This window comes from Phyllostomus discolor, chromosome 12 (assembly GCF_004126475.2).
Source record: "Phyllostomus discolor isolate MPI-MPIP mPhyDis1 chromosome 12, mPhyDis1.pri.v3, whole genome shotgun sequence".
NCBI classification, from domain to species: domain Eukaryota; kingdom Metazoa; phylum Chordata; class Mammalia; order Chiroptera; family Phyllostomidae; genus Phyllostomus; species Phyllostomus discolor.
In genome coordinates this window covers 18,363,986-18,391,124 of record NC_040914.2, presented here as the reverse complement: position 1 = coordinate 18,391,124, position 27,139 = coordinate 18,363,986, and the positions used below count along the sequence as shown (strand labels likewise).

Below are 27,139 nucleotides of genomic sequence, written 5' to 3'. Positions count from 1 at the left end.
AGGTTGAAAATAGACAGGGGGAGGGTAAGAATAGTATGGGAAATGTAGAAGCTAAAAAACTTATAAGTATGACACATGGAAATGACTAAAGGGGGGGATATGGGTGGGAGAGAGTGTACAGGGTGGAGGAGAGTGAAGGGGGAAATGGGACAACTGTAATAGCATAATCAATAAAATATATTTTTAAAAAACCACCTTGTTTTGTAATAACAACATGATAAAACCACCATTCATTTGAAACTGGTTTATTTAATCTCTTCCCTACTGGAGGAATTCTAGGTGGCTTCCGATATTTCTGTTCATACAGTGGCGTACATCTGTCCTGGTGCCTGTGTCCCAGAACTTAGGGCAGATAACTCTCTAGAAATGGAATTGTAACCTCTACACTGGTGTCTCTTCATCCTCAAGACCCGGACCCACACTGTGCGATACACAGCCACCAGCCACGTGTGGTCGCTAAAGAAATGGCATGTGGTCTGCCACGAGTGTAACACACACCCAGGTTTCAAAGACCCACGGTAAAAAAAAAAATGTAAGCAATAATTTTTATATGGTATTACACGTTAAGACAACATTTTGGATAAATCAGGTTAACCAAAATATATTATTAATTATATTATTGTTATTATTACATAATTACAGATTACTGTACATAATAAAATAGAAATATGTAACATTGAAATCATTAGTAATATATTAGTATAGCATCAATATCATTGATATTAACCTAATATATAACAATAATATTATTAAGTATGTTACTATTATTATTTCATCTGTTTCTTTTTGCTTTTTCATTGCAGCTACTAGAAAATTTAAAATTACCTAGGAAGCTTGCATTTGATGCTCACATTATATTTTTAAATTTTTTTTATTAATTTATTTTTAGAGAGAGGGGAAGGGAGGGAGAAAGAGAGGGAGAGAAACATCAATGTGTGAGAGATGCAGTGATTGGTTGCCTCTCATATGCCCCCAGCTGGGGACCTGGCCCGCAACCCACGCAGGAGCCCAAACCAGGAACCGAAACAGCAGCCCTCCAATTTGTAGGCGGGTGCTCAATCCACGGAGCCACAGCAGCCAGGGCTAATTCTCTAATTTTAAACTGTTTAATATGACCCCTGCAAGAAGATGAAGTCTGATATAAACACATCAGATAAATTAAAATAGAACAAGATCTAAGCCCTGGCTGGCGTAGCTCAGTGGCTTGAGCGCGGGCTGGGAACCAAAGTGTCCCAGGTTCAATTCCCAGCCAGGGTACATTCCTGGGTTGCAGGCCATAACCCCCAGCAACTGCACATTGATGTTTCTCTCTCTTTCTCTCTCTCTCTCTCTCTCTCTCTCTCTCTCTCTCTCTCTCTATCTCTATCTCTCTCCCCCTTCCCTCCCTAAAAATAAATAAATAAAATCTTTAAAAAAAAAATAGAACGAGATCTAGAGAGAAGTGAGGCTGGGAGGGAGGGGGAAGCTGAGCCTTTGTTTGACTTTCCCAAAAGCAGACCCTGAGACAATGTCTTGCGTGACCCGCATTTGTTTGGGAGGTGACCTCAGGTCTCAGGAGTGGAGGAGAGAACTGAGGCCGGGGGCGGGAGAAAAGTCAGCGAAGGGTGTGTTGGGCAGTGGGGTACAGCTGGGCACAACTGGGGCTCCACCCTGCTGGGGACCTTCTGAGGGACCAGCAAAACATGCCTCAGGATCCCCCTCCACCTTATTTTATTCTCACCCGAGGACCTGCTCATGGATTTTAGAGAGGGGGGCAGGGAAGCAGAGAGAGAGGGAGAGAAACATCAATCGTTTGCCTCTCCTAAGCAACCAACAGGGGACTGAACCTGCAGCCGAGAAGTGTGCCCTGACTGGGAACCAAACCCAAGACCCTTTGGCTTATGGGACTATGAGTCAACCAACAGAGCCACACAGGCCAGGACCACCCTCCACTTTTTGGGTTGCACCTGTGTGATGCCAGGGAAAGCTGTGAGGTGAGAGACATGGGTGCTGAGCTGAGAGGCTGCCCGAGGGCTCAGGAGCCAGAGTGGCCAGAGGGCCTACGTGGGTGGGGGAGGATCATCCACAGGGTCTACTGCACACGAATGATCCTTGACAATATTTTTACCAAAAACTTGCCTTTGCTCTGGCTAGAAGGGGTAATTCTCTTTCTGCCCCCACCCCACCTTTTTTAAAACAAATAGAAATCAGTTTCTCCAGACTTTTCAATCAATGCTCAGAGAAAAATAATGTGAAACTATGAGGTTTAAGGAGCACTGGATTGCAGTCTTTTCTGAAGTGCAAAATTGTCAGCATGCCCGGGGGGCTCAGATATGTCAGTTGGGGAGGGAAGAAACCATACCCAGTGAAGTGGAGCTAAGAAGGCATGTCAAACAAGCATAATAAATACCCTTAGAGAAATAAGGGATGTTGAAAACTTGAAACAAGAAGAGATTATGAAGTTGAACAGAACTGGAGATAAGGAATATCAACAAGATAATTATTGAAATATTGAACTAAAGAACTCAACAGGTATGCTAAGTGGCAGAATAGATATACCTAAAAAATAAATGAGGAATCCCTGGCTGGTGTGGCTCAGTGGATTGCGCACTGGCCTGTGAACCAAAGGGTCACCAGTTCGAGCCCCAGTCAGGGCACGAGCCAGGGTCAAGGGCCAAGTCCCCAGTTGGGGGTGTGTGAGAGGCAACAGAGTGATGTTTCTTTTCTCTTCTAGTCTTTTTCCCTCCTTTACCCTCTCTCTAAAAATAAACCTTTTTAAAAATATTTCACTTATTTTCAGAGAAAGGAGAAAGGAGAGAGAGAGGAAAAGAAGCATTGACCTGTGGTTGCCTCTCGCACGCCCCGAACTGGGGACCTGGCCCGCAACCCTGGCATGTGTCCTCACCGGGGCTTGAACCAGTGACCTTTTGGCTCACAGGCCAGCGCTCAATCCACTGAGCCACATCAGCCAGGGCTGAAAATAAATGAAATCTTTTTAAAAATCACCCTTCCATAAGTTGGGAGGAGTCACTGAAGAGGGTATATATGAAAATTCTGGACACCAAGGCTCAGGTGACCTTCCGCAGTTGGCAACACGCCACGTGCATTGTCATCGCCCCACAAGGCCCGCCTGGAGCGGGTCAGCCTCCGTCTGGCTGGCGGTGTGCGGGTTCTTGACTCCATGTGGGGAAGATTCCACAGCATGAGCCCCGATGGTTGTGAGAGTGTGTGTGTTACTGCTGGGTATGGTGAGGCAAAGGGGGGACTGCGGATGGAAGCAGCAATGGGCGGAGCCACTGTGGCCCCCTTGATCCATCCATCATCCATCGCTCAGGCTCAGCTTCCCCCTCCCTCTCAAACTCACTCCCCTCCCTGGTTCCCTCCCTCATGCCCCTGCCTGACAGTGTGTCTTAAGAGCCACCACAATGGAAGCTGCCTCTTCTCCCAACTAGCTGACCACTTTTAACTCAGCAAAGTGGGAATTTCAGAACATCAAAGAACAGTGACCAGAGAACAAGAAACATGCTCCCCTCGTTCCCTAGCAAATTCAGGGCCAAGCACTCTGTAGGTGTTCCCTGCCTTGTGCCCGCCCTCTGCCAGAGAGGGAATTCTTCACCCATCCACAGTCCCGAGCCCAGGCTCCCCGGGCAGTGGCGACCACAACAAAGATTTCTCATGCTCTGCGAGTTGTTCTGAAAGAAGACCAGGTGACAGAGGGTGAAAACGTTGCAAGACCTTTAATGTCACAACTAGAAAAGAAACGAGGAGCCCGTGGTGTGTCGGTTAACTATCGCCATTGTGACACAGACCGAGTGTGTGTGTCTCCCCGAAATTCTTGTGCTGAGAGCTAATCCTCAGTGCGAGGTGCTGAGGAGATGAGACTCCCAGGAGGTGATCAGGCCGTAAGGGTGGGGCCCTCATGAATGGGATCCGTGCCCTTACAAAAGAGCTACCAGGGAGCTCTCTCACTCTTCCTGCCCCACGAGGACACAGCAAAAAACAGCTGTCCCTGCACCAGGACATGGGTCTTCACCAGATGCGGAACTTGCTAGCTCCTTGATCTTGGATTTTCCAGCCTCCAGAACTATGACAAATAAATGTTCGTTGTTTAAGCCACCTGGACCATGGTAATTTGTTAGAGCAGCCCAAATGGACTCAGACAGCTGGGTAACAAACACCCCCCAAATAGGAAAGGATTGAAACAGTGCCTTTCATTGCCACTCACAAGTCTGTGGCTCAGCTGGGCGGTGCTTTGGTCTCCAATGAGCTCACTTGAGCTTCCGCAGCTGGCCTCAGGCTGGGTCGGGGCCTGGGAGTTGACTGCGGAGCATCCGGGAGCTCTGGGTGTACATGGCGGCCCCCCACCCTCTAGCAGGTTGGCCCAGGCTTCTTCCCATGTCACAGGGAACTGTCGGAGAGAGTCAACAGAAGACACAAAGGCTCTTGAGACCTAGACTCGGGACTGACACCAGGTCACTCCTGCCGAGTCCTATCGGTCAAGCCCAGCCAGGTCCAAGGGGTTGAGAAACTGATTCCAAAGTCACAATGGAAAGGGCACAGGTGGGAGGGTGGTGGGACTTTTGTTTTACTTGTGACCCTCATGGGCAACTGTGATCTGCTTCTTTTATATAAAGAGGAAGGAAGCCCAATTTCTAATCAGAAAGGGTGTCTTCCACAGCAGATCTGTTGGATGAGTGAGCCGTGGGCCCAGACCCAAGAAACATCCCATTGGAGATCGTCAGTGATGTCCTCAAACGTTCTGGCTTTCCCTCTGGACACACAGTAGGGCTGCACACCCCAGTCAGGGAGCATGCAAGAATCAACCAGTAAATGCATAAATAAATGGAACAATACATTGATGTTTTGTGCTCCCGCTCTTTTTCTCTGTCTAAAATGAAATAATAAAGAAGTAAAATTTTAAAAATTACTGGGTATAGCTGCTATGGAAAGCAGCTTGGCAATTCCTCAAAAAGCTAAACATAAAACCACCATCTGATCCAGCAATTCTAGTCCTAAATATATACCCCAAAGAGCTGAAAACAGGAACTGAAAGAGACACTTCAGGCCAGTGTTCACAGCAGCCCAAGGCAGGAACAGCCCGAGGGTGAGGGTTAGGGCCATGAAGAAACAATATGACGCATACAACACAATAGAATGTTGCATTGTGTGTATGTCTATGCATGCTGCAATCTCATTCATGAGGGCTCCACTAGCAAGACCTAAGCATTTCTCAAAGGCCCCACCTCCTGCCAAGCACTAGGTCTACAGCAGTCACCTGACCATTACCATCATCACCGTGACTGTCATCAACATTGTCATCCTTATTAAGCCCATCATCAACTCTCCTCCTCCTCCTTTTTCTCCTTCCCTTCCCCTCCCGTTACTATTACTGCTGCTTCTCCTTCCTCTTCTCCTTCTTCTTCTCTTTCTTCTCCTTCTCCTACTCCTTCTTCCCCTTCCCTTCTTCTTCTTTATTGCTGTCTTGGCTTGAACTTCTTCAAAAGCAGACCCTGAGACAAGAACTTGAGGTCAGGTAGCTTATTGCGGAGGTGATTCCAGAAATTACCAGTGAGGATATGTGAAACAAGAAAGGGACAAAATCACCCTGGTTCGTGTGGCTCAGTGGATTGATCACGGGCATGTGAACCAAAGGGTCACTGCTTTGATTCCCAGTCAGGGCACATGCCTGGGTTGCAGACCAGGACCCCAGTTGGAGGTGTGCCAGAGACAACCTGACTACGTGTCTCTCACACATAGTTGTTTCCCTCTCTTTCTCCCCACCTTTCCCTCTCTCTAAAGCATGAATAAAATCTTCTTTAAAAATAGTAAGAAATTTCACCCACGACCACATGTTAAATGCAGAAGACATGGAAAGCTAAAGACAGTTTTGCAACTACCTAAGTTTCAGGGTGATGTGGTTGAGGGTTAAGAGGCTGGAAAAGTCCCACTCAGGACTTCCCGTGACTTGGCTGGGCTTCACCCAGATTTTTTTCAGGGGCTCGATGGCTTGTCATATTGCCATAGAGCAAATGCAGAAGCAGCTCTGAGAATCCAATAGTCTTCTATTAAGCATATGTTAAGTCTTCTACAAAATGAATAAAAATGCAGCTTTTCTCCTGATTTTTTATTTTGGACAATAGAGCATTTCTAAATGTTTCTTAATGTTAAAATGCAAAGAGTTTCCAAATGTCCATAACAGATGACTCAATAAACAAAATGTGGCATCCATACAATGGACTATCACTGTCATAAAAAGGAAGGAAATTCTGACACATGCTACCAAGTGGATGGACTTTGGAAATATGCTAAATGTCATGAAGCAGATGCAAAAAGACAAGTATTATATAAACCATTTTCATGAGATGGAGTAGGCAAATCCATAGAGACAGAAGTAGAATAGAGGTTACTTAGGGTTGGGAGGCAGGAAAATGGCAAGTTACTGTTTAATGGATACAGAGGTGCAGCTTGGGAAGATGAAAAAGTTCTCGAGTCCCCTGGTACAACAATTACAACAGCCCAATGTGAATTTACTTAATACCACTGAACTGGACATTTTTAAATGGTTAAGGCGGTAAATTTTATGTCACGTATATTTTACCACAATAAAATAATTGACCCAAATGAGATGGATTTTAATGACTATTTTTTTAATGAATTAGTAAATAATTTTTTAACTTCTCAATCTTCATTTTAATACCTAAATATTGATATAACCCACCAACACAAAAAGTCTTTGGGCATCCTCAAAGTTTTTAAGGGTGTAAAAGATCCCAAGACCAACAAGTGTGATAACCACTCCTCTACAGGACAGCGGAGGCCAGCCTGATCTCGCCGCCCTAGGCACTTGTCTGCAAGGATCTGCAAACTCTCAGGAACTCAATGGTAAAAAAAAAAGAAAAAAAAAGTGTTAAAATTTCTTCTGGCCAAAGTAGACAGGTGCCCTCTAGTGGAAATACAAGGTCTTGCTTGACAGTGAACAATTTCTCGACAGTAATTTACCTCGTACGTTCCACTGGGATTCTAAAGCAGAGACACAGATGGTCTCCTGAAATAAGGACTTTATTTCAGCATATTAACTTTGAACCCTGAACCATGCTTCCTCTCATGCACATTCACACACAAACACAAACACAGAGACCACTGTCACATTCACACATATACACCATCACACACACATATACACCATCACACAGATACACACACGATCAAACACACGCCCATCCAACCTTTCACAGAGACCCACATATGAACACACATGGAAATATTGTCCCACTCACACAGAGACACTGCCTCACATACGGGCACCCACACATACAGTCACATACACACAGATACACAGAGCACTAAGAATACAATAACAGTAACGAGGGGAACTTAGTAAATGAACGTCATTTTCTATTTTTAAAATATTGTAATGGAAAATGAGTTCCAGCCCAAAGCCATTAAATAAATGTTGAACAAATAATTAAGATGAACCTAGGTTTGGCGGTGTGCCCCGCTGGAGGTCCATAATCCCTTAGCTGAAGTCCTTGGAGACAGATGCATCTCAGAACTCAGAACTGTTCTAATTTTAGAAAGGTAATTCTGAGCAAATGGCATATATTATGTAACACTCCCAAGAGCCGAAAGCTAGGATCTTGATGGGTAGCCCCCTACCCATCAGACATGTTAATATATTTGCAGCAAAGTGTGTGAAAATTCACACCAAGAATATGAATCAAGAGTGCAATAGCTAGTATTAGCTGATTTGCCACCATGTGAGATTGGGCAAAAATTACCGCCCACAAAAAATATATATATTTTGGTTGTCAGAGCTTTTGGGAATTTGGAATTGCAGATAAAGGATGTGGGATTCTATTAGCAGGCCCCTCACAGGTATATAGGTATACATATATATATATATATATATATATATATATTCCTGCTGTAATTGTAAATCTTGGATTCCAGGGGTGGGCGTGGGAAAGAACCCCAGGATCCAGGAGGACATCAGTTCTTCATCGCCCCCTCCTGGTAGTCCCAGCCCTTGCAGTTCGGCTGCAGAGGTAGGACGTCTACTAGTGTTGGACAGATCCAGCGATGGGTCCTGATTGGTCAAAACCTTCAGAATAATCCCTCCTTCGTTTGCCAGTGGGCGGTTCAGGGACCCAAGCCTTAACCAACCAGCTCCTGACTCTGCTGTGTCACGTGACCCAGGTTGACCCAATCATATTGAAGGAAAGCCCCTTGGCTCACCAGTAGGGGCCAAGCCTCCTCATAACCAATGGGTGGGAATGGGGAGTTCACAGGTGCCTGGGCCTGTGGGCACCCGATGAGGCTGCTTAGGGATGAGGTTGGTCCTGCACACAGAAATAGTTTAGGTCCCTGCGGTGGCCCTGGGAGGGCGTTGCTCAGATCCCTCTGCTGCGAACACAGCTGTCTGACAGCCGCACTTAGGTGCCAAGGCCATGACTCCCTCCAGCTGCTTTCAGTGACAAAGCAGAGTGGGTACCAGTGCCAGCCCATTCCTACCTGACCCAGGAATCCTCTGATGGGCAACCTCTTCACCAGGACCACTGCCCCTGTGGACACACACCCACCCAGACTTTCTCAGAATTGTATTACAGCCTGAGACTCCTCTCACCCAGGCCCCACCCTGTCTAACCTTTCCCGGATCTCCGACAGGTGGATGGTGGAGATGGTTGCCCAACTCTGTGAATCTGCTTAGTGCCTCGAACAGATCACTCTAGAATGGTTAAAATGATAACTTTCAGCCCTGGCTGGCATAGCTCAGTGGATTGAGCGCCGGCCGCAAACCAAAGCATCGCAGGTTCGATTCCCAGTCAGGCACATTCCTGGGTTGCAGGCCAGGTCCCCAGTGGAGGCCACATGAGAAGCAACCACACATTGATGTTACTCTCTCTCTTTCTCTCTCCCTCCCTTCCCCTCTCTAATAAATAAATAAAATCTTTAAAAAATGATCTTTTATGCTGTGTGTATTTCACACACACACACAGATTCTGACCACTCATGTCTGCCTCTTCGAGCACCACCCCGGCCTAGACACCACGGTCCCTTACCATAATTATGGCAGCATCCTCCTCACGGGGTCCCAGCTGCCCCCCTCGTCCCCTGCAGTTCATTCCCCACCGGGCAGGCAGCGGGCCTGTTAGTAACTAGATTGGCTCCCATCCCTCCTCAGCTTAGAAGCCTCCATGGCGCCACCTCACTTAGAGTAAAAGCCAAAGTCCTCGCCGTGAGGCTCTGCGCCATCTCCTAATCTCCCCGTTCTCTCCCACGGCACCTCCTCCTGCTCTCCGCCTCACTCATTCAGCTCCAGTCACACTGGCCTCCTCGCTGGTCTTCAAACAAGCCAAGCACCACCAGCCTCAGGGCCTTTGCATGTGCTGTCCCCACTCCCTGCAGCACTATTCCCCCACGTACTACCGTACTCCTCAGGCTTCTTCCCAGTAACCAGCAACTCTGTGACTCCCTATTACCTTTACTCTGATTATTTTTCTCCTTTGTGCTTATTATTACCTGGCAGAACATAGGTTGAAGTTATTCATATTTCTTGCCTGTCTCCCCACTCATATGTTAGCTCCATTGAGAGCAGGAATTTTTTCCTGTTTTGTTCACTGCTGTGTCACCAGTGCTAAAATAAGGCCTGACACATAGTAAATGGTCAATAAATATTTGTTAAATGAAATAGTAAGTCCTGGCTGGTGTGGCTCAGTGGGTTAACTGCCGGCCCGCAAATTGAGAGGTCAGCAGTTTGATTCTTAGTCAGGGTACATGCCTCAGATTCGGGCCAGGTCCCCAGTCGGGTGTTTGTGAGAGGCAACCAATCAATGTTTCTCTCCCTCTCTTTTTACCTCCCTTCCCTTCTCTCCAAAAGAAATAAACAAAAATCTTTTTTTTTTTTTTTAAAGAAAGATTAGCCCTAGCTGGTATGGCTCAGTGGATTGAGTGCTGGCCTGCGAACCAAAGAGTCTCCAGTTTGATTCCCAGTCAGGGCACATGCCTAGGTTGCAGGCCCCCAGTAAGGGGCTGGTGAGAGGCAACCACAGATGGATATTTTTCTCCTCTTTCTCCCTTTCTTCCCCAATCTCTGAAAATAAATAAAATCTTTTTTTTTTAAGATTAGAGCATAGCAAACAAAAGAGAGGCAGAAACGGAAACAGATTAGTAGAAACAGATAGACAAAGAAAGAGGAGGAGATGGGGCAGCAGGGGAGGCTGAACCAGGAGAGAAATGGGAAAGCAGGGTGGGGCAGAAAAAGGAGAGCAAGGTGGGGGGAGAAAGTAAGGAAGGGAGAAGTAGAGAGAGAGCCGAGAGAGCAACAGGGATAACAGGATGTGTCAGGGAGTAAGGCAGAGAGAGGGAGAGACAGAGAGGGAATGTTGAGAGCTGTCAGGGAGAGACACAGAGACAAAAACTGGGAGACGGAAACAAACACAGACAGAAAGAGAAAAGCAGGGGATAGGAGGGTGGAGAGAGAGACACAGAGACAAGAAGAGAAGCCAAGAGGTCAAGAGACAGAGGATTGGCCCTGGCCCGGTGGGTCAGTTGGTTGGAGCATTGTTCTGTACACCAAAGGGTTGCAGGTTCAAGACCCCGTCAAGGCACATACCTCGGTTGAGAGTTCAATCCTTGGTTGGGGCATGTACAAGAGGCACAATTGATGTTTCTTATATCAATGTCTCTTTCTCTTTCCCTCTCCCCCTTCCTTTCTCTTTAATATCAAAAACATATCCATGGGTGAGGGTTTTTTGTTTTAAGAAATAGGGCTAGGGGAAGAGCTGAAACATAGAAATGGTGGTTGGGGTGGTGGGAACAGAGGTGAAATCCCTCTCTCTAAATCCACCATCTGCTGGTGTCCAGAGCTTTGGGCTGACTTAATACCTTGGGACCCAAGCTTTGCTTTTTAAAGCCCTGAGGGACAGAGGCGAGTGGAGAGGAAGAATGTGATGCTGTTCAAAGAGCCCTAGCTTCTTTGATCCCCAGAGAGATTCTATGAGACAAATACTATTATTGTATTTTCACTTTACAAGACTACAGAGGTTGAGAGACCTGCCCAAAGTCACACGGATAGTGAGAGGAAAAGCTGGGATTTGAATCTGCACATCTTGACCCCCAAATTAGCACCCCTAGCCACCACCTAAGCTTACCACAAAGGGGTGCTGGCTTCCTGAGTCCCCCTTCCTTCTGGAGACACCCTCCAGGGAATGAGCAGAGAGGAGAGGGGAGTGAAGAGAAAGACAGACATGCCCGGCACAGTCGGGATCCACAGATGTTCCAGTCTGAGCGGGAGGCTCGCCCTCGCCCTCCTGGGAAAGTCTCCGGTTCGAAGGAGGTGCTGGCCAGGAAAACCACACCCTGTGTGGAGGGTCCAGTGCCCTGACCGGAGCCGGGCCTTAGTCTTCTAGGTAGGAAAATGGATTCAACTACCTCCGATTCTTTGAGCAGGGCCTGGGTTTCTCTGCCTTGGTTTACCAGCAGCATTGCAGCCCCGGAGCTTGGACTAACCTTCAAACGCAGCATAGTGCTTTGAGAGCACGTCCTCTGTGACTTCCAGGGAGGTGGAGAAACCTCACCACCGGCGCTGTCCGTGCTCTCCCCTCAGACCCCAGGAAGAAGGCACCATCCCTGCCCAGCAGCATCCTGGCATCCCAAGGCGACTTAGCCTCTGTCCCCGATGTTGTAATTACACTAAGCGTAAACCCCAGAACCCCTGTTCTTGCTTGAAATCATCCCACCTTTCAGCTGGTCTCCTGTGCTGAGACAGGAGGGCGGATCCTCTGCTTCTCACTTGCCCTCCGCTCCAAGCATGCAAAGAAATCATGAAGTCCTTCATACTGTCTGACCTTCAGCTACCCTATTGCAAATAAGCCTCTTTCTCCCACCCCAACCCCAAAACGACATGATGACGACGGGAGAAGAAAAGGGGCACCCCCTATCAAAGGGGTGAACACACTCAGCCCACCCCAGGGCAAAAGAGAGAGATCAGACGCCAGGAAAGACTTCCCACATACTGGCGAGGGGAGCCACCTCTGCAGACAAGACGACAGCACCAGGCAGTTGGGACAGGAGTTTATTGCAGGTGAGCCTAAGGACACCGCAATCCAGGGGGGGCGGGGGGGGGCGGCTGTGGGCTCTGTGCTCAGATCCTATGGAGGGAAGGTCGGGGGAGAGAGAGAGGTCAGGATGTGTTCTGCCAGATGGTGGAGAACCCAGCCAGACACCGGAGATGCTGCGAAGGGCGAGGCCCCGAGCCAGCTCCCCTTCACCCCCCCATTCGTGAGGATGACAGCTCCAGAGGCACCAGGCGATTTCATGAAGAGAGTCTTGGCCCAGCCTGGACCCTGCATCCACGGTGGGGGCACGTCCTCTTGAGGGCCGGCGGTCCGGCCGACTTGGGGTGGAAGGGATGGTTACCCCGGTCCTCGCCCCTCCACGGTTTCCTGCGTCTCCCGGGGCATCTGGTGGCTTGGGCGGTGGCTGGGGTCGCTGTGGCGGCGGCTGCGTGGCAGCTCAAGCTGGGGTCGCGGCCCGCCAAGGACTCCTAGGAGGCAAGAGACGGAGGCAGCGGCGGGCGCCGGTGCAGGCGGCGCACCCTGGCGGGCAGCGCACAGAGGGGAGGGCGCACTCGGCTGCAGGCCTGCGGGGGCCGCGTGGGGCCGCATGGGAACCCAGATGAGACCGTAGTAGACAGCGAGCAGCACCGCGGCCAACGAGACGCAGAGGAAGTAGGCGCAGACAGGGGCCAGGCGCAGCCAGCGACCCCGCGGGCCTTCGCTCAGCCCTGAACTACCCGGGCTCTCGCCACCGCCGCCCACGCAGCTCGTGCCCCGCATCTCCACAGCCCACTTTGCCTGTGATGCGGCAGCGCAGACCCCACCCACACTCTAGGGCCAGCCCCTTTCGGAGGACTGCCTCTCCGCCCTAAATCTTTCTGGTCCAACTGCTCCCCTGCCAGGTCACGCCTGCTCGGGGTCAGTCCAACTCTGCTTTCCAGGCCCGCCCCTCCTCAGCCTCCGGCCAATCAGCATCAAGCTAAGGCTTAACCAAGCCGTCCTGGCCCCGCCCAAGATTTACAATGCCTATTTTTTCCCCTCAAAGGCAGGTGTCGGCCCAGCTGACTACTGCGAGGCTTCTGTATTATACCCACGCCTTTTAAATACAAGCCCGCTCTGAGGCTTAGCTCCTCTGTCCTCTTTTTGAGACTTCCTCTCCGCGCTCTAACCCCGGTCTCTTCCGGTACTCAGTCCTCCAGTAATCTAGCCATGCTCCGATCCCCATCCCTACGCTAGACCCTTGCAAGCCTCACTCCAGTTCCAGCTTGATTTTACACAAAATGAGGCTATACTCCAGCATTTGATTCCGTCCTCTTCTCTCCCTCGCTTCACCTTCTGTATTCCAGGCTCTATTCCTTTTCTCCTCTGCACTCCACTCGTTCCAGCACGGAATTCTAATCAGTCCCTCCACAGGTGGCTGCGCCCTACACCAGCGTTAGGAACTCCCACCCAAACCGGCTCCCGTGGCCCCACCCCAGAGCCTGATGCCAATGGAAGCCCTAACCCCGCCCACCATTCTGGCCCTCCCAGAAACTCTAACTACGCCCATTACGGAAACAGCCTCCTTCTCCAAAATGTGTCCTAAGGTGTAAACTCACACCCAGAAGTTGCAGCTGCACCTCACACTCCAATCACGCCCCTCCCCCAGCTCTTCCCTCACCACCCTCCATTTCTCCCTCTCCCTAAGCCATAGGGTTCAGAGTGGGCTCCAGGGAGTAGAGAGCACAGCGTGGAGAGGCAGACCAACCCCCTCCTGCCGCCCCCTCCCCATCAAGGCGGGTAAGCTTCAGGGCCCTCCCAGCAGCATCTTCAGGAATTCGGGGAGGCCTGCAGGAGGGGGGAGGGAAGACAAATCAGGAGGGTGGAGGAAGGAAGACCCCCTTCTTCGCGCCTCTTCCGCGACGGTAAAGCCTGCAAAGCACAGCAACGCCACACACCCGCCCCCTACCCCAGCCTGAAACACAGTTCAAAGGTTAGCGAAAGCGCTGCATTTAATAGAGACAACTGGTGGCCGAGTAATTCAAGTCCTTCGGAAGAGTCCCGGGCTAGCTGCCACGCCTTAGATGTAATGTCCGAGAGGCGGGAAACTCTTCCCGGAGGCTAGCACCTACCCACCAGGGCCGCCATAGGTGGGTAACTTGGAGGCTTCTCAGCCATCCAGGTGCCATGGCGCCACGCATTTGAGAGACTCGGCTGTTGAGCTGACCCTACCCCAGTTAGCTGTCCCTGGCTCCTCCCCCCTTACATTTAACCCTCTCCTGGCTGGAGCGTGGCAGAAGCAGAGGACAGAGGAGCGAGGCTGCGGGAAGTTAGTGCAGAGTCGGAGGGCACAGTCAGCGGGCGGCCCCCGGTGGTGGGGCGGCCGCCACCACCTTGCAGAAACGCACCCTCTGGAAGTCCGTGATCTCCGCAGTCTCCTGGCCTTCGCGGCCCACTTCTGCGGAGAGAAGGGGCGGTCAGCGGAGGGCAACAGTCCCCGCCCGCGCCCCCTCCTCCCGCCTAGCCCCGCCCCTCATCTCTATTGAGCCTGGCCACAGCCAACCCCAGCGCCAAATGGTGTAGGAGCCTCAGTCTCCTTTAATCCTTGCAGTGGTCTCATGAAGCCGCAGAACTTTTTAGTCAAGAAAATAAATTGGTATAGCGAGATCATAATCACTTGGCCAACACATGGCAAAAGCGCTAGGGTACCCTGGCCTCACCCACTATCCTACACTCGCTCCTCTCCGACCCCAGCCCACCCCCGCCTCACGGGCTTAAACCTACCTCCACTGTGACTGCCCACCTGCACCTGCCCACCTCCTGACTTCTACCCTTTGGCTCTGCCCCCAGGTCCCAATCCCACCCCTGGGGTGGGGGGAGGGCAGTGCCTGCTTTACAACCCGGCTTCCATCGGGTGGAGGTGGAGAAACGGGGTTCTGCCCCTGGCTTTTACTCCGTCAGACCCCAAATTCTAACAGGGTCTATTCAATTGACCCCACTTAGTCACACCTCGAAAATCTAACCCAGCTCACAGCTAAAGCCATTACGCTGCCCCTCCCCATTTAAAAAAAAACCTATTTTGACTTCTACTCCCGTCCTTAGTTCCCACTCTTAGCCTTTGCGTTACTTCGGAAAACCCCTTCCAGGACCACCTCTAATTTCTAACGCCGTTATGGCCCCACCTCCTCACCCCCAGAGCCCCGCCCCCAGTCGCTAGGCCCCAGAACTCCAAGCCTTAGCTCCACCCCCGACCTTGGTCCCTGTTCCAGCGCCACCCCGCCCCCCACCAGTGGCTACAGCACACAGCCGTGATGGAGCCCAGCCCCACTCCATCCTCCGCCCCCTCCCCTCAGCCGGAGAAAGAGGAAGGCAGGCAGCCACCTCCAGGGCCCGAGGGCTCCCCCACCTGGAGCTGCCTCAGACCCCTCCTCTTCAGCTTTCTGGGTTCCAGGGAGGCTAGGCGCACTCTCCAGGGAGGCAGGGGCTGGCTGGTCACCTCCTGGAGAAGGAGGAGGCCCAGTCAAGCCCTTCCCCTTCCACGTAGCCCCCCACCCGGAGACAGAAGGCCCTGATGGAGAGGGGGGTTCAAGCGCACACCTGGGGAGTGTCATTGGAATGTGAGTGTCATTGAATGTGAACTCTTTATTGGGGAGGGAGCTCTGGAACGTCCAGAGCAGGGGCGGCGTCTGCGGGCAGGCATTGGAAAGGCCGGTAAGGACAGCACACAGAGCAGTGTGCACGATCCTCCCTAGTTGCCAGGGTGGTGGGGCACATGGGATCCCAGGGCCCAGCCCCACGGTGCCCCGGCCCAGGCACCCCTGGGACACACACACACACAAGCAGACAGCTTCATGCATATCCGAAGGGCCAGGCCTCACCCGGAGAGAGGGCATCTGCCGGGTGGGTGGCTCCGGGAGAATTCAGCTCCACTTCTTCACCCCAGTCAGACACAGGCTGGTGGCCCCCAGGGGGCGAGAAGGGGCTGGAAGGTGTGGCAGGGGCCTGGGGAATTGGCGGGGGCTCCTCGGGCCTGAAGGGCTCTTTGCTGGCCTGCTTGCTGCCGGGGTTCCCGGTGGGCTCAGACTCTTGGGGTTGGTGGTCTTGAGCTGGCTCTTCCTCCTCCTCCTCCTCAGCCTCTTCTTCCTCCTCAATGTCCTCCTCGTCCTCACTCACATCTTCCCACTCCTCATCCTCACCTTCGTCTTCTTCCCCTTGGTCCTCCTCCCCCTGGTCCTCCTCCCCTTGATCCTCAGGAGGCTGGGGGGCAGGGGCGGGGGTCTCAGGCAGCTGTGGGGAACACAGGGCAGGTGGAAGAGAGGGCAGAGCCCCGAGCACCCCCACGCCCTCCCCAGAAATAAGGCCACCTTACCTGTGTGGGCGTCTCCTCCAAGGGAGTGTGTTGTGGGGCCTCGGGAGCTGGGGACACTGCCTCCTTCGTCTCCCAGCGGTCATCATGGTCACTGGGGAGGTCAGAGGAAAGGGTTGTGAGACCTGGGTGGGGACAGGAGGAAGGGGCTTCCCACCTCTCACTCCTTCCCAGAGCAGAGGTACAAAATTCGACTTAGGGAATGCAAGGTGTTTCAAGATTTCCATACAGGATGGGTGTGACGGGATACTCAGGAGGAAACGGCGGGTGTGTGTCTTCGGGTGTCGGGGACAGGCAGTTGGTGGGGGAACCAGATAGCAGAAGGAGAAATGGGTGGGAGAAGAAGAGGGGAGAGATGGGGTAAAGTGGAGAGACCCCCCAAACCAAGCATCTGACCTACAGAGAGACAAGTTCCTGGAGAGACACAGACCCACAAACACCCAAGCAGGAGAACGAGCAAGTATGGGCCACGCAGTCCCGCCGGGGGGTGTGTGCATGCGCAGGGAATGGCGCCCCCACCTGTAGGCACGAGGCACCGCCTTGGCCTGGGGTCGGCTGCCCTTCCTCCTCCTGCGGCTGACCTCAGCTTTGTGCTGGGACAGGAACTCCCTGAAAGTGGGGGGCTTGGGGGGCCGGGCCCAGGCCTGGTCATCTGCAACAGAACGCAGGAGGGGTGAGGGGTAGAGAACATGGCACAAACCACCCCCCACATCTGACCCAGCCAGCTGCCTCACCCCACCCAGGGACACCCACTCACCGTAGCGGTGGGCTGGTTCATGAGCAGTGCCTGGGCCATCCTTGAACCTGGGGAGAGAGAAAAAAGGTGAGCAGACAGTTGGGGGAAGCAAGAAAGGGAATCAAGATCATAGGAGAAGAGATGTTCAACCGAACGGGGGCCACCAATTAGAAGGGGGACAGGAGCAGGTGATGGACAAGAGGCAAGTCTGACATCACATGACAAATACAGAACGAAGAAATTCAGTATTTGAACCCTCTGGAAAAAAATTTGGGAAGTACATGATCCCTCGCTTCCTGTCTGGCCTCATTTCCTATTATTATCTCCCACTGTCCCAGCTAAGCAGGTTCTACTACGAGGGACCCCTGCCTCAGGGCCTTTGCACCTGCTGCTGCTGGGACACTCTTCTCCAGATATTTCAATGGCCTGCTCCCTCACCTCCTTCAGACCTCAGCTCAGAGGCCTTCCTAAATCCCCATCTAAAATAACCGTATCTTGCCCTCAGTGTGTCAAGTGCCAGTCTGAGAACCAAGGGGTCACCGGTTCGATTCCCAGTCAGGGCACATGTCTGTCTTGCAGGGTGGGTCCCCAGTAGGGGGTGCTTGAGGGGCAGCCACACATTGATGTTTCCCTCCCCCTCTTCCTCCTTCCCTTCCCCTCTAAAAAAATCAACAAATAAAATATTTTAAAAAGAATTTAAAGAAATAAAACAATTTTATCTTATTATATACATTACCCAGGTTTAAAACAACAGCCTCCATCCCTTTGCTTCATTATTCCTCCACCTGACATTAGATCTACTCATGACCTGTCTTCCCCACTAGTCTCCAAGTTCCATGAAGCCAGAAGTGTTTTATTCACTGCTGTATCCCCATCACCTAAAACCTGCTGTGACACATGGAAAGGACTCAAAAAACACGTGCTAACAAAGTCAGTGTGCACGTGTTAATGAGACTTGGTACAGGCTGCTTTGGGGACACAGGAGAAAAACAGCCCTGGCTGGTATAGCTCAGTGGATTGAGAACCAGCCTGCGAACCAAAGGGTCACTGGTTTGATTCCCAGCTGGAGCACATGTCTGGGTTGCAGGCCAAGTCCCCAGTGGGGGGCATGTAAGAAGCAACCACACACTGATGTTTCTCTCCCTCTCTTCAAAAAAAGAAAGAAAGAAAAACAATTTCTTTTTGGGTTTTTTTGTTGTTGTTGATTTTTCCTTGGTGCCCTGACTAGGAATTGAACCGGTGACCTATCACTTCGCAGAACAACGCCCAACCCACTGAGCCACACCCTTCAGGGCAATTTCTCATTCCTAACCCCTGAGGACAACTCCCCAAAAGCTGCCTACATTTTAGGAAGATTGGCAACAATAAAATGCAGGTTACAGCAACAATAGGTTCACAGTTGTTTGTATAAAAAATAATAAAATAATTAATAAATAACAACACAAGAATAGATTGTTTCACGTATGCCCAACTGTGAACCTACTTTTGCCCCACCTTGTATATCTTACGCTTGCATGTAAGATATGCTTAGCTCCCACCCAAAAATAAACGCTCTGACTGCCAGGCACACTAGTAAGGTCCCCTGCGTTCTCAAGTCTGCGTCAACAATAAAACTTCCAGGTGTGAAACGTTCCAATGCAGCAAAGGACAGAGGCTGGCATCAAAACTACAGCTGCTGATCTTAAGACTGACTTTCTTTGGCTCTTTCAGAAACTTCTCCGTCTATTTGATATGGAAGTTTGTCCTGTCAACAACAAAAATATACCTTTGCTTTAAGTTTGAATAACTGGGTTTTTCCTGGACCTGAAAGGGCACAGAGTCAGACCCGAGGGTAACGACGCTGCCGCGGCAAGGGGTTTGGGTTGGTCGACACAGAGGAGCAGGCTGAAGGGAGGGTGCAAAGGTGTAATCACCGCTGGCAATTCTTCCTGCCCTCCATGCTTGACAACTGACATCCACGCCTTCGGCCCTGGAATCACACCGTGCTACCCACTAGAGATGGAGGTTAAGTTCCTACCCTGGAGACGCTAGGTCTGCTGGCTAATGGAATGGGGAAGTGTGCCCGCTCTCCCTCCTGAACGTCCACCAGAGTCACGACCTGCTCCTCCCCAGGCTGCTGCCCCCCTCAGCCTGGACCCCAGGAAGAACACGTGTGCAGCAGAACCGAGTTTGACCTGCTCTGAGAAGCCGAGCCCTCCCGGGCCTGCAGCGGACAGTCAGGCCTGGGTTAGCTAGACCCGGCTGACCCATGCACACAGGAAGAAATGCTTTTATGCGCCACTGAGACCTGGTGGTCAGGCAGTGCTGCCGTAACCACTGCTAGCTGATCCCTGGAGTGAGACACCAGAGCCAGTCAAAGGAGGTGGAAGTCAGGGCCAAGGTCAAGGGGCCAAACAGGGGCGAGCAGGGATGACACTCACATCCCATCAGTCTTCTCGGCATCCCATTCCCGCCGCCACTGGCCAGTGGGCTTGCGGTGCCGCTGCAGCCGCTCCTGGTCGATCTTCTCCCGCTCCTGCTTCCAGCGCAGGTACTCCGACCGCTCTCGGCCCGTCATGGACAGGGTCATGTCGCCGGCACTGCCCGGGCCGGCCCGGCGGCCCTGTCCCACAGCAGACAGGCAGTCAGGGCCCTGTTCTGCCACCTGCCCCGCTCTACCCCAAGTCCTCCAAGCTCAGGTAGAGCCACCTGCCCAAGGTCACACAGGCAGCAATTAGAACCAGGTCTCCTGCCCTGACTGGCGTAGCTCAGTGGATTGAGCGTGGGCTGCGAACCAAAGTGTCACAGGTTCGATTCCCAGTCAGGGTACATGCCTGGGCTGCAGGCCATGACCCCCAGCAACCGCACATTGATGTTTCTCTCCCTCTCTCTAGCTCCTTCCCTTCCCTCTCTAAAAATAAATAAACAAAATCTTAAAAAAAAAAAAAAAAGAACCAGGTCTCCTTATGTGGCACCTCCTCAGAGAAGCCTTCCCAGATCTATCTCCTCACCCTGCCAGATTTTTCTTCACAACATTTGGTATCACCTGACATCTCATTATATATCCATTCATTTATCTTTCACCAGAATAAATTTCATTAGAGCCAGGGTTTGCCTGTTTAAAACCCTTGGCCCGCCCTGCCTAGTGTGGCTCAGTGGGTTGAACACCAGCCTGTGAACCAAAAGGTCATTGGTTCGATTTCCAGTCAGGGCACATGCCTGGATTTCGGGCCAGGTCCCTAGCAGGGGGCACATGAGGGACAACCAATCGATGTTTCTCTCACATATCAATGTTTCTCTCCCTCTCTTACCCTCTCTCTCTAAGTGAATGAATAAAATCTTAAAAAAAAAATCCCTTTGTCCCAGCACCTGGGACAGTGCCTGGCACCCCAAGGGGCAGTAAATATTACTAATATTAGGAATGAGAGGACATCGCCAAAAGAAAGCAGTGGTCCTGGCTCCAGAACCAACAAGCAATTTAGGGTGAAAGAGTGGCTGCCTCGCCCTGTCTGTCCCGCTCGCCACTGTGCCTGGCGTTCAGCGCACACGCAGGAACCTTCGCTGCTGAAGTGAGAGTCCGGCTGCAGCACCCACCTGCCGCTCCTGCTCCAGTCCACAGCGCACCCGCTCAAAGTCAGAACCACCCCAGTTGCGCCCGTGCCGGCGGCTGCCTTCCCTTCGGTCCCGCTCAGGCTCCTCCTGGGGCCCTCCACGCCGCCGGGGGTCATCCAGGAAGTTCCGCACCGGGTTGGGCTCCAGCATGCCTTCCTGAGGGCACGGGAATCGATCAGGGGTTGGCAGGCTCACCTGGCCCAGACAGCTCTGCCCCACGTGGGGGACACCCTGGCACTGACCCGCTGGTTGCGCTCATACTCCGCAATCTTCTCCATCTCTTCATTCATCTTCTCGATGTTCTGCCTGCGCCGCTCCTCCCACTCCTGGGGGCGGGAGAGACACCGGTGTCAGAAAGAACCACTCAGCTCTCTGTGCTTTAGAGTTAACATGACCGGCCTGAGTGTCTGCTGCTTTAAAGGCCAGCCCTTGGCCGGGGTCTGGGAATTTGGCTCCACCGCGTTCTCAGGCAAGTTCATGATAGGGGGCTCACCGCGCCTCCATAGTTTGTACCAACGCTGTGGTGCATGCTGAACGCCACTCTGGGGTTGGGAATTTGGATATACAACAATCAAAGGGGACCTACATGGCCAGCCCCCAATAAAAACCTGGACACTAGGTCTCTACTGAGTCCCTGGAAGGCGGCCTTTCAGGTACACTGTCACAGCTCAGTGCTTGAGCAATTAAATGCGACCTATCTGACCCCACTGGGCGAGCGGGCCTCCCCAGAGGGCAGCCCATGCACTTCTCCCCTTTGCTGATTTGCTTTGGAGTCTTTCACTGTAATAAAGCTCAGCTGGGACTCTTTCTAGCAAAACATGGAACCTGGGAGGGGCTGGGGGACCCAGATGCACCACGGCTGCTACAGTAATGATGACAATAACCACAGTGATACCTGGGCAGATGGCTTGGTGACCACCCCCCAACAATCCATCCTCCCCTTCCTCCACGGTAACCGAATTTTACACGAGCACACAGCCAAGCTGCTCGAGGTGACACTTTCATTGCCAGAGCTCGGCACACAAGAGAGAAACACACTTCCACTTCATTTAACTGCGGCCTTTTTGTTATAGCAGCTTAGCATACGCAAATGATAAACACCCATGAGCCCCGTTCCTTCAGCACTTACTCTGAGGGTTTCAATGTCTGATGTCATAGAATGTTTATAGTAACCTTTAAACCAGATACTCTTCCCACTTAAGAGTGAGCACCCAGAAGCTTCCAGAGGGGAAATGAGCTACCCAAGGACAAGGAACAAATAGAACTGGGGTGACCCCAAGTGCATGGGGGGCTCCGAGCCACTATGTACACAGTCTCCCACCCTGCGAGCCTGTGTGTCAGAGCAGTGGGAGTAGTTACAATAAGAACGTCACTGCTGTGCCCTGGCTGGTGTGGCTCAGTGGGCTGACATCATCCCACAAACCAAAAGGTCACTGGTTCAATTCTCAGTTATGGCACATGCCTGGATTGCAGGCCAGGCCCCTCGCTAGGGGCGTGCGGAAGGCAACTGACTGATGTTTCTCTCCCTCTTTTTCTCCCTCCCTTCCTCTCTAAAAAAACATTTTTAAAAAATCTAAAGAAAAAAAAAAGAGCATCACTGCTCCCCACAAACAAATGCAGGGAGCGAGACAGATGAGAGAAAGCACATGCACTGGACGGAGAATGCAGACACACAGAGCCCGACAGAGACAGACACATGGACAGTGCTGGCAAGAGAAGGAAGAGGTGGGGGAGGGGAGGAAGGCAGGTGGGAAGAGCCAGGGAGAGTCCACACAAGCACTGGTCAGGGAAGTGAGAGAGAAAGAGCCAGATGGAGGGACTGAAATCGAGGCAGAGACACAGAAGGATGGACAACTGGGCAAGCGGTCCCTTTGACAGTAGGAAGAGGGACGAATGACAATGGAGAGCCTCAGGCTGAGGTCTCTGGCCCCTTCTGGCTCCTACCTTGGATTTGCGGTCAGCAGCTGAGGCATCTCCACCTCCAGAGAGATGAGGGGACCCTCTGCCTCGGCCCCGCCGGCCACGGCCCCCAGCTCCACCTCGGGGCTGCTCCCCCGGACTGTCCTCCCAGCTGCGGGACCCCCGGCCCATGCCTGTCCGGCCTCCCTGCTGAGGGGGAGTCCGGCCTCCCCTGCTGGGCCCTGGAGGCCGGGGGGTCCCAGGAGTCCTGCGGGAGGGACCCTGGTTCTTCTCCTAGAAGGCAGGAGAGAGGAAAAGTCCAGTTACTGAGGCAGGGGGACTGGACGGCTAGGGGCAGCTGCCAGGATGAATGCCACCCACAGGCCTGGGGCAACTGGGAGGGCTTTCAGGGATCAGCTCTCTCCCTCACCCTGTCCTCAGGCGTCCCCCACACTGGTGTGGAACTCACCACCTCAACTGCCACATTCTCCTTCTCCAGCGAGCGGCCCTTCCGGGGAGCTGTCACAGCTACACCCTCGAGTTCTGCTTTTTTACGGTCCTCCTCAATCTCCTAGGAGCGGACACCAGAGGTAGGCGAGCGTCAGGGTCCTGAGCATGGCAGACTCCCACAGCCCCCTGAATTTCTCCCAAGTCTGGCCCCAGCCCAGGTCTCTCTCCTGAGCTCTAGATGGGTAAGCTGGCCAGTTTGGTATCTTCCCCAAAGCAGCAGCACACAACTCACCTGCTCAGGACCCTCCCATGGTACCTGCCTGTCTGTGAGTAAGAGCCACAGGCTCCCCCACAGCCTATGGTCTGATCTGCTCAGACCTGCCTCAGGGCCTTTGTACCTGCTGTTCCCTCTGCCAGGAACACTCTTCCCCCAGAGATTCTTTAGTCTTTCACTTTCTCCAGGTCTCTGCTCAATTGTTCCCCCTCTCAGGGCGGCCTCTCCTGACAAGCTTATAGAAACCAGTTCCCCTGCCATTCTCTTGCCCCTCCCCCATGCATACCTAGCGTTATGTATATTTTGCCTATTGTCTCCGTCCCCCTGCAACAGAATCTGCCAGAGGACAGGGCTTCTATCTGCTTTGTTCACTCATGTATACCCAAACTTAGAACACTGCCTGACATACAACAGAAACTCAATATGATTTTTTAAATGAATGAATGAATGAATGAATGAAACCCCTCCTCCCAGTCCCTCCTCTCAGGGACAGCCCCACAGCCTACTCTTTTTCCTCTGGCAAGGACCTAGGCCTTGTCCTGTACTCTCTGCCCTCCTCCCCACCTCCCATCACTGAGGTCCCTGAGTCCCTACCAACAGCCCTGACCCAAACAGGCGCCTCCTCTCCCCCCAAGGTCCCAGCCTCAGGCTCCTCCTTGGGCTCTGGTCTCCACTATTGCCTCCTCCCATCCACCACCACAGGGGTGCCAGAGGAGCCATCCTAAAAAGCTATTCTGACCTGGCCCCACTCCTCTCAAAGTCCTCCATGGTCGTGCAGCACCCTCCAGAAAAAGTCCAATCTCTCAGCTTGGCCCCTGCTGCCCTCTCCAGGTCAACATCCCCAACTGACATTCTAACTTTAAACTCCAAGTTTCTATACAAACTGTTTCCTCTGTTTAAAATATGTTCTGCATTCTTTTTCAACTGGCTAGTGTATGTTCCCCCTTCAGGTCTCAGAATCCCCTCCTCCAGGAAGCCCTCCCTAATATCCTGCCGGCTGGGGGAAGTACACCCTCTGGGTTCCCAAAGACCTCTTAACTCCCCCATCCCAGCCTTGCCCACCCTGGGTCATCGCTGACCAAAGACAGATCTGTGCCCCCACTGGACTGTCAACCCTGGAGGGACAGGGCTGTCTCAGTCACAGCTGTCTCCCCAGCACCACTTGGCACAGGGCCTGGTACTGTGAAGGCCTTGTTGAATGAATGATGGAATGATGGCATGAAGGAAAGAATGGCAGGCTAAGGCCTTTGGCTTTTATCCGGAGAGTGAAGGGGAACCATGAAAAGGTTTGAAGGAAGGGAGAGGTGAGGGAAACTCACTGCGGGGAGGAGAGGGGATGGGGTCTCCCAGGGCGGGGCTAGGGCACCTGGTAGCGCCGGATGAGGGCCTCATTCTTCCGCCGAAGAGCCTCGATCCTCTTGTCCAATTCAGCATCCTTCTCTTCCTTTGATTTCAGATCCAGCGTGGCTGACTGAGATAGGAAAACCACTGAGAGACTGTAAGAAAAACCTATACCCATCCCAATGACATTCAATCCAGAGGCTGATTCTGGCACCCGGGTCCCCTCCTCCCAAGCCCCTGCTCCAGAACTCAAACTCCAGACTTGCTATCTCACCATTCTGCTCACTGGCTGGGGCCAGGGTTCCAGTAAAACTTCCCTGAAGAATCAGCACACAGCACTGGGGGTTCCTAAGGGCAAAAGGAACAGAAAAACTATGGCCAATGCCCCCGCCCCGCCAATCTGCTTCCTCTCTCCCATCCTGGGTTACACACACACCTGTACCACAAAAGAAATCTAGTCCTCACTCTCAAGTGCTCTTCATGAAATACTAGCTGGCCCCCTTACCTGGAAAATTTAGGCTCCAGCCCCAGTTAACCTTTAGACCCACCCATTTCCAAGTAAACACTGGAGTCACACCCACCTTGGGAAAATTCTGGCTCCACTCCACCGCTATAACAAAAACCAAAAACAACCCATCTAATGCTGCTTCCTTCCAAACGAAGTTTCCTAGTCCAGCCCCTACAATCCTGTGCTGAGAGTTTGAACACGGGCCTCCATCTAAAGAAAGTTTTCACTACATGCTCTCACCCGAACCTGTACATGGAAGTTTCAGGCCCACCTCCCTGTGAACATTATAGGTCCACCTCTTTCCCAGGAAAGGTTCAGAAACATCCCATAACCCCACACTCAAAAAAATAGAAAGCTGGAACGCCACTCCTAGAGGCTGCCCTGACCTTCAAAGAACATCCTAAACCCATGCCTCCCTCAGGGCTGTCCTAGCCACGTGCCCACCATCCCCAGAAAGTGCCACTGCCCCAGTGCAAAGATTTCAAAACAGGTTTGGTACCCACTGGCGAGGCTCCCCGAGCCTGGCCCGAACGCCCCAGTGAAAATTCTCCCAGCCCCGATGCAGACAAAACTTCCCCGCCAGCCCGTGGCTTTCCAGGGAGAAGTTCCAGCTTCTACCCAGTCAGGAAACGCCACGGCCCCGCCCCCAGGCCAGAACAAACTTTCTGGCCCCGCCCACACATGCGTCATTGAGGTAGCCCCGTTCTGACTTTCCAAGCCAATCCTCTGGACCCGCCCCCTGGTCCCTAAGCAACAGTTGGAACCCGCCCCCTCCTCGCGTCATTACTCTGGCCCGCCCCGGCTCGCCAGCTATCGCTCTGGCCACGCCTCCCATTTGCCCAACGACTTTCTGGTTATGCCCCATGGCTCCCGCCGCCGCCTCGTTGCGTCTACATCTGGCCTCGCCCCGGACACCCCAGCCAAGATTCAGACTAGGATGCCGGCTTCCAGGCCAAAGCTCCGACCTCGCCTCTGGTTTCGGCAAAACTTTCTGGCTCCACTTCAGCATGCCCCTCCAGGACTCTGGACCCGCCCATGGATCACCGCAACTTTGACCCCGCCCTCCCCTTTACGTCAGCCTCTAGATCCGCCCCGACTGCCCCACCAACAATCCGGACCCACCTCCAGATTAGGCAAAAGTTTCTGGCCCGCCTCCCGTGTTTTCCGCCAGCTTACAGGCCCCGCCCCCTAGCTCTCGGGGCAATTTTGGCCCCACCTCCAGCACGAGCACAACTTTTTGGCCCCACCCCCAGCTGCCCACCCACGCGCAGGCCCTTCCCACCCGCTAACGTCCCGCCCCGCCAGCGCCCCTCTAGCTTCCCATGTGGGCGTCCTGTCTCCGCCCCCCGCAGAGTACCCTGACCCCGCCCCCGCGGGCTGCGCGTTCCCCAGCCCGCGCTCGCTCCCCCCACGTGGAGCGTCAGGCCCCGCCCTCTTCAGGCGCGCTCTCGGACCCTTTCCCGGTCACCTGTCCCGGAGACCCCGCAGCGTCTGCGACTCCGGCTCCGTCGGCCTCCGCGTCCGCAGCTCCCGGGCCGCGCGCGTCACTTCCCACCCGCACCACGTGAAGAGGGGAAATAAAGAGAACGACTTCCGGTCCTGCGACCCGTTTCCGGGATCCTTAAAGGCGCCGCGCCCTCACGGGTGGACGCGGAAGTGGGTGCAGCTGGTCCTCAAGGGTGTTCAGCAAGTTTGTTCAACTTCCTTCCGCCTGGATTAGCTTCTTTTAGAGAATGGAGACACCATCCTTCCTCTCTGGCCTCTACATGCTCCCCCTACTTCCTGGTTCCTATAACTAGGTCCGTGCCAGGCACTGGTCAATGACTCCTGGAAGCCTGACCTGCCAGGCTTGTGCTGGGAGAAATGGGGGTGTCAAAGAGATGAATGAGGCAGACCCCAGCCTACTCTCACGTGGGAAGGCACAAGAAAATGCGAAATAACCGGGAACTGTTAACAGAAA

General features: G+C 52.8%; 2 protein-coding genes across 7 annotated transcripts; both read right to left on the bottom strand.

Annotated features, from left to right (window-relative positions):
• Window positions 1-12,035: 12,035 nt before the first annotated feature.
• Window positions 12,036-12,922, bottom strand: INAFM1 (InaF motif containing 1). Its single transcript, XM_028530298.2, has one exon. It carries the CDS (start codon window positions 12,813-12,815, stop codon window positions 12,393-12,395), a length of 423 nt encoding a protein of 140 aa, XP_028386099.1. The 5' UTR covers window positions 12,816-12,922; the 3' UTR covers window positions 12,036-12,392.
• A 389-nt stretch (window positions 12,923-13,311) lies between these two features.
• CCDC9 (coiled-coil domain containing 9) lies at window positions 13,312-26,752 on the bottom strand. 6 transcript variants are annotated; one of them, XM_036012469.1, is made up of 15 exons: window positions 26,648-26,752; window positions 24,946-25,019; window positions 24,697-24,801; window positions 23,076-23,177; window positions 22,652-22,900; window positions 20,950-21,033; window positions 20,690-20,863; window positions 19,537-19,718; window positions 17,138-17,184; window positions 16,900-17,032; window positions 16,384-16,474; window positions 15,893-16,301; window positions 15,421-15,513; window positions 14,423-14,472; window positions 13,312-13,862 (listed from the first exon to the last, which is right to left on the bottom strand). In XM_036012469.1, exons 2-15 carry the CDS (start codon window positions 24,946-24,948, stop codon window positions 13,845-13,847), a joined length of 1,740 nt encoding a protein of 579 aa, XP_035868362.1. In that variant the 5' UTR covers window positions 24,949-25,019; window positions 26,648-26,752; the 3' UTR covers window positions 13,312-13,844. The 6 variants fall into 6 exon arrangements, with proteins under 6 accessions (XP_035868362.1, XP_035868364.1, XP_035868359.1 ...); XM_036012471.1 differs by lacking the exon at window positions 15,421-15,513; XM_036012466.1 differs by lacking the exon at window positions 13,312-13,862 and having other exon boundaries at window positions 14,004-14,472.
• Between the last annotated feature and the right edge of the window lie 387 nt (window positions 26,753-27,139).

What these genes read in the sequence shown, in the direction of transcription:
- INAFM1 (XM_028530298.2), bottom strand. Translation starts at nt 12,815, where the DNA reads ATGCGGGGCACGAGCTGCGTGGGCGGCGGTGGCGAGAGCCCGGGTAGT.
- CCDC9 (XM_036012466.1), bottom strand. An exon ending in AGAATGTGGCAGTTGAGGTG is followed by an intron (nt 22,901 to 23,075) that starts GTGAGTTCCACA and finishes CCTGCCTTCTAG; the next exon opens with GAGAAGAACCAGGGTCCCTC. An exon ending in GCCGAGAAGACTGATGGGAT is followed by an intron (nt 17,185 to 19,536) that starts GTGAGTGTCATC and finishes CTCTCTCCCCAG; the next exon opens with GTTCAAGGATGGCCCAGGCA.